Genomic DNA, 6,908 nt, shown 5'->3' on the forward strand with positions numbered 1-6,908 from the left:
ACGCTTTGTGACGTCCTGTACCCATGTATGCATATATATATATATATATATATATATACGCACGCACACAATATGTATATATGTATTCAAGCATACATACTTTAAACTCCTTCCAGTTGTGGGACCCTGGTTCGAGGGTTCCAGGATTTTGACAAATGTATGACCTGGATCTCCGTCTGTTACAACGACGAGTGTTCCAGTTGACACGATCACCCGAACAGCCTTCTCGTGAAATTAACGTGCAAGTGGCTGACCAATCCACAGGCACGAGTGCCCTTAACGTAATTCTGAGGGGGGTTCAGGATGATACAAAATGTGACAGATCTGGCCCTTTGAAATACAGGCACTGCTCATATTTACCGGCTGAGTGGAATGAAGCATCGAGAAATAAAGTGTCTTGCTCAAGGACACAACGCGCCACTGGGAATCGAACACAGAACCGTAGGATTGTGTGCTGAATACCCTAGCCACAAAGCCACGCGCCTTCACAGAAATGTCGAACCACCTCTAAGCCACTATTGCTCTCAGGTCTCCTCTGACCCAGAGAAATAGCAATTATCAGGACCCCGGTTATGGGTTAACTAGCTTGTTATTGAATTACCTCTGGAAGAAGGTCACTCACAGATATCTAAACGGACCCAGGGCAGATGAAGCTTTGCAGTTCTTTATTTTCCCCTTTAAGAGAAGGAGCTCGTGGCACTTGTTATTCCAGACCGATACAAGTTCGAAGGACGTAAGAATGGGACTGGCTCTGTACAGACCATGCCCACTAAAATGATACAGGTATATATCATTTGCAGATATGTATGTTTATATTGTGATTTTAGCATAGGCGGTTTGTAATGTATCAATTACTAGAACGGAAAGTGCCATATTTTTTTATCACAGATTGAGGAAGAATTCCTATTTAGCCTGACATTTTTTTAAAGAGCTCCTTCTAACGGGTTATCTAACTAAGAATGGTATTATATTCCATTACAGTATTCGGATTTTAGAATGTGAAAATATTCCTAATGCATTGTCTATTTTGTACATGGTCTAAGAATGTTCTCATACGCCAACTATCAAGGAACTGAATGCTTTTCTGTTGCCTTTTCACCTTACCATTAGTGGCAAAGTCTAAGATTCTCTGAGCAGCTCTAGCAAGGCTGTAGTATTCCAGAGTTGTTACTGTAGTGATATGAGAAGACTTAGCTTCACTACTGCATTACTAACATTATATTTTTCATTAATTATAATTGATTATAATTTCATGGTTGTCTCCTCTGCATTTCTTGATCAGAATTGATCATTAAGCTAATTATTGTCTCTCCTCACTACAGTTTGTAAAGTTATAAATTGTTACAATATAATCTATGTATTGATAGGAGAAACGTATATGTTTGTTTAAAGAATACTATTTAAAAGTGTTTGGGAAGTTTTGTAGAGTGGGTATAGAATATGTTTTGATGCGATAAAAAGCATTGGTATAAAATGAACAAAACTGTGTTCTAGCAATTTATGCATATATGTTTAGTAGAGAAGATCTAGAACTGTTTAGTAAAGAAAATTATGTGCTTAATGGACTTCATTATCTTTTAATAAGAATGGCATACGTGGTTGGTTGAGAAAACAAGTTGTTTCGAGGAAATTAGAATGTATTGTCAAAGTACACATATGCGTTTCGGAGAGAAGATATGGATGCTCGGTTGGCAATACTTTGCTTTGATGAGGTAGGCATATTTTTTTAATGGAGAAAATATAGGTATTTAGTGGATAGTATTATATTTAAAGACATACATACGTGTTTAGAGGAAAAGACATATTGAAGTACGTGATGTTTATGAGCTGCAAATGACCAAGAATCTACTACATAGTTTGAGATGACTACGTAGATCATTTTGCCGTTGTCACTGACGTAAGGGAGGTGGCCTGGATGAAATGGTATGACGTCATTATCGTTGAACCATGAGATTTTCGCCTGAAAGATAGGAAAGAAGTAACATGATCGGAAAAGTAAATAGACACAGTAGATATAATAGAACAAACGCATATCATGATGATAGGTGTAAACATGGCTTCTTATAGATAGATAGATAGATAGATAGATAGATAGATAGGTTTTTAGCATTGGTACAAAGTTACAAAATCACTAATATGTACGGAGTCTATAATCGATAAAATTAACCTGGGATTTGACTGGGATTTGAGCTTATAGACCCTAGAAGGATGAAAATCAAAGTCGACGTCTATAAGTTATGAACTCAGAACGTACAGTAATAAAATGAAATCTTCTAGGCATTGCTTTCATTGATCTGTCAATTCTGCCATCCATTACCCAAGATGCATTATTGATTGTTACACAGGCATACAACTTCAAATTTTGACGGAGGATAACGTTGCTTTTGTCATGTCTAGTACTTGTCTTGGCATGTTTTATCAACCACGGAAGGATGAACAACGCTGTTGACACCAGCAGGATTTGAGCGCAGAATGTAAAGACATAATTAATTACTTACGGCAATGCATTTTGCTCCACGCTCTAACGATGTTCGAATTTTCTCCCACTGAAGCATAAGTATTTAATTCTACGAGTAACACAAGGATTGAAACTTGGTAACGCGGGACATGTCGACTATATTAAGCCCAGTATTAGACAAGTATTTCATTGTATCAACCATGGAGGAATAAAAGGTGAAGGTTGTCCTTGGCAGTATTTGAACTCGGAATGCAAAGAACCGGAAAAAATGTCGCATAGCATTAGTCTAACGACTCTGCTAGCTTGCCTTTCCTAAGCGTGCCAAGTGTTACCAACGTGTATGTAAGCTTTTTAGTTTTGTATGTAAACATACAGCTGTTCACTAATATTCGGGTATTTGCGTTTACATAAAATTTTGTGTCTCAAATATAACCACCACCACCACAAAAAAATGAATAATTTACTGGATTCCGCATCTCCTTAGCAAGTTCTCTACAATTGTTGCGATGTTTATTTAAAGAAATAGGCACTTGGTAACCAAACTCATACAGAGGCATAAGAAAATATTAAAAAAAAATTTTTGATTATGATACAAGCTCGTGTATTTCTGAAATATTTTGGTTACAGCCAAATGCAATACGAATGCAAAGGAAATTTTAAAAAATGACATCAATTGTGAAAGAAATTTATATCGGTTTGGTGAGAGACCATCTTTGCCTCTACTTCTCATATCACTAAGTAATTAGACACCGAACTGTTTGAGACTAATGTTACCCTTGGTTGTGAATAACAAATCGACTTACCTTATGCTCCAATTGCATGTATAACGTCGTCAAGAGTGGGTCATTAACCAATCTATAATCTAACATGAAATCATATCCGATTGGTACCTGCACTGAAACAAACGAAAAAGAGATCGAATCATTTATAGCCACTCTAAATCGGAATGCCACCATATTTTTTATTCTATACATTATAAAAGATAAAAGCCTACATCGATCCCAGTCAAAATTAAACTGGAAGCCGAAGAGACGAAGCTAAATACTGTCAAGCGTTTAATTTTTTTCCCAATGTCATTCCAACTCTTCATTTGAGAAGCAAATTCGAAACACTAGCGTAGTTGTGTTACTTATTTTATAGCCTCCAAGAATCGATATTTATGACATCGAAACTGAAGAAACGAAACTAAAAAATTCCAAGTATTTAATTTTCGCTCTCATGTCATTGCAACTAAATTGCTTTAAGAGCTAAACATCGTATATTCAAAACGCGCACCAATGATGGGGTGCGAGCTGAGAATATTTCAGTTGGTACTCAGATACTCAGCTGGAGCAATACACCTATCTAAACACTAACAACTCAGCAAAATACATGAGTAAATTAATTTACTGAATGTTCGGCCAACAGAATTATCTACTCAATGAATTATAATATAATCGATCATGTATTCCGCAGACCTTAATGTAATCATTGGTTGAACCAGTGGGATGAATTTATGACCATGCTAACACTTCAACTTGCAGTTTCTGTCTACCCTTTAGTCAGGCAAGGCAGGTATGCCCATTTATTGTTTTTTTTTTCAGCTGCAGAAAAGAAGTTATCTGCAGACTGATGATCTGAACCGAATGCTTGCTATGGAAAGTGAATTCCAATAGAAGACACCCAGTAACAGAATAAAACTATTATCACTCAAGAACTCAGAACAGAAGAATATAAATATCGCAAGGCCTTTCATCCGACATTCTAGCAATTCCATCAATTCATCGTTCTGGGCGGGAACTTCAGTTTACCAACGCTTAAAAGATAAAAGGAAAAGGTGTCTTTGGCGATATTTGAACTCAGAGAGCAGGAAGTCGGAACAACTACCTCTTCACACAGGTCCCGTTTACATGATTGCGAATTGAAACTGTAAACCCTCCGGCCATCCTGCGCTCATGTTCCCTTGCAGTAATTGATAAACCACGTGCTCACAGCCGGAACACCATCACCAGCAGCAGCAGCAGCTGTAGTAGTAGTAGTAGTAGTAGTAGTAGCGGCGGCAGTGGGGACAGCAGTGACGGCAGTTGTAAAATGTCATTTCGTACTATCAGATTTTCGGTTGTTCATCACAATTCTATGATGAGGTCCACTCCTTTAATGATGAGAGCTTTGATAGCTATACGCTCCTACTTCGAACTCACAAGCTCAACTGCAAGCAAGGCACACACATAAGCGCGCTCGTATTCAATGTAACGTTGTGAAACTGCTAAGTATAGTTATAAAAAAAAAATGCTATTACGAAATGGTTTCTCGCTGATATTTTTTATCCCCAGCTCCAACAGAAAAGTTTCAGCTTTGCATTGAAAAATAGGAAAATATGTGTGAAGCATACAGTGACTTTAATTATTTACAATTAAAAAATAAAAGATGTACTGCTACATGTGTACCAATTTATAACGCTGAATGTCTCGGTTATTTAATGTTAAGCTAAACGTCTTTAGCAGGTATACATCAGAGCACAGCGCCGGTCAGTAAGGTAAATCTGTCTTTATTAGAGCCGTTTACCATGAGCTAATGAGGTGACTTCTGCTTGAGTCGACGAGAGAGTATCTCTACATGACTTCATATCCTAGAAGCAGCAGCCAAATGCCATCACATTACACCATATCGTTTTAGAAAATAAAACGTTGGATATGGTCATCAGATCATATTTCCTGCGAAAAGATGTGATGGTTATGGTCGGAACGTTTTTGAACATAGATCTTCTAGATCTATATTAGCTAAACAACAACAGCATTCTATTTATCTTGAACTCATGTAATACATTTATATGGTTGCTCGATCAGCAAGGCGTATCAGCAATATTTCCCTCAAACCACACCCCATCATCTTAAAAAGAAAAGGAGAAACTGGATAATGTAGTCCAGAGTTAAAAAAAAAAAGGTTCATAGATTTTAGTAACAGGACCAACACCTTCAAAAACAAAATATGTCTAGTACAGACATAATACCCATTAGCGCTTCAGAAAATATATTTATATTTGTTAAGACAACGTATTCTTATGAGATTAACAAAGTCTTATTACAGAACAGCATTGCAAAATGGTAGAAAGAAAAAAGGTTAAAAGAATCATGTACAACAATATCAACACAAAAATACAATCTAAAGAGAAAGACCGAGAAATCCAGTAAAATAAAATTTTAGGAGCATCAGAAGTGACCAAGAGGTAATGGGCATCCTATTTGCCACACTGATCAGCTAAGCGGAATGCTATGAAGGATGATCTTCACAATATAATAGTAAATGTACGATCGATGAGGGCTGATCTTAACAATATAATAGTAAAAATTCCATCGTCTTGTTTAGCGTCACCACTTGATCCTAGGATCCTTTTAGCAGGTTGTACTCAATTGCAAGTATCTGGACTAGGTCGTAAATCTCAGAACCGCTCATTATCTTGGTGCCGCTTCTTACTGTTGCAAACTACCAGTCGTTGAGAGTCCCCCACACACATCTTTTCTTCTCTTATAGTCTCAGACACCTTAAAACAGTGTGGCTGCTGGCCCTTCCTTCACTGACCACACACCAAAAAAAGATATAACCTACGAGTAAATTTAGAAAACTGAATGTAGTAGACTGACTGTATTAATCTGGATGTGAAAATTAAAAGGCACACAAGAGGGACTCGAACCAAAAGAGTTGGATATTGTACCTATTAAGTTTCTACTTACATGGAAAATTAATGATTTGTTCATATCCGTTGTCGTTGATGACCGCCACAGCTTTCTCGCACATCTGTCAAATAAAGTGAAACATTTGTCACATGAACCATTTATGAATATTCCTTCCTACTATATGCACAAGGCTTGAAAAATCTGGCAAGTGAGTAGTTAGTCGATTATATCGACGCTAGTGTTTTGATAGTTATTTTAAAGACTCCGAAAAGATGAAAGGCAAATTTGACCTCGGTGGAATTTGATCTCAGAAGGTAAGGATGGATGAAATCCCACTTAACACTTTGTTCGGCGTTTTTTAGCAAATAAAATAATTTGCTAGGCGAAGTCTTCATCAGCAGATTAAACATATAAGCACGAGGCAATCCAGCATATGCCCCGTACTTATACATTCTAATTTTTCAAATCTACCGCACAAGTGCAGTAAATAAAAATAAAAATAATGCCGGCGTTTCATTCAAAAATTTTCCAGAAAAAAATTATCAATAATTAATAGATGGTTTATGTTTTTATTTTTCATTCCCTTCGAAGTTTATCCCTAATAGTGGTTTGGATCTTTGCTGTTCCTTCTAGCGTGCAAGGAATCCTATGACGGATACCTCTTATGTGCTTAAACGTACACTGTATTTATATGAATAATACATAGTCTATTGACTAAATTTTTTACACGCTAGGCCACTGGTAGTAGAAATTTCTAATATTTCTTATTACCCTGATATTATTAATTATATATATAT

The 6,908-nt window shown here is 36.7% G+C and overlaps 1 protein-coding gene across 1 annotated transcript in view; it reads right to left on the reverse strand.

Annotated features, from left to right (window-relative positions):
- The window catches only part of LOC106875603 (bactericidal permeability-increasing protein), a 71,718-nt gene that overhangs the window by 19,548 nt on the left and 45,262 nt on the right, over positions 1-6,908 (reverse strand). The window contains exons 6-8 of the mRNA XM_014923819.2: positions 6,169-6,232; positions 3,262-3,353; positions 1,784-1,960 (exon numbers count right to left, since the gene is read on the reverse strand). Of these exons, the coding sequence (XP_014779305.1) occupies positions 1,784-1,960; positions 3,262-3,353; positions 6,169-6,232 (333 nt within the window). The remainder of the gene's footprint in view (positions 1-1,783; positions 1,961-3,261; positions 3,354-6,168; positions 6,233-6,908) is intronic.

This window comes from Octopus bimaculoides, chromosome 5 (genome assembly GCF_001194135.2).
Source record: "Octopus bimaculoides isolate UCB-OBI-ISO-001 chromosome 5, ASM119413v2, whole genome shotgun sequence".
NCBI classification, from domain to species: domain Eukaryota; kingdom Metazoa; phylum Mollusca; class Cephalopoda; order Octopoda; family Octopodidae; genus Octopus; species Octopus bimaculoides.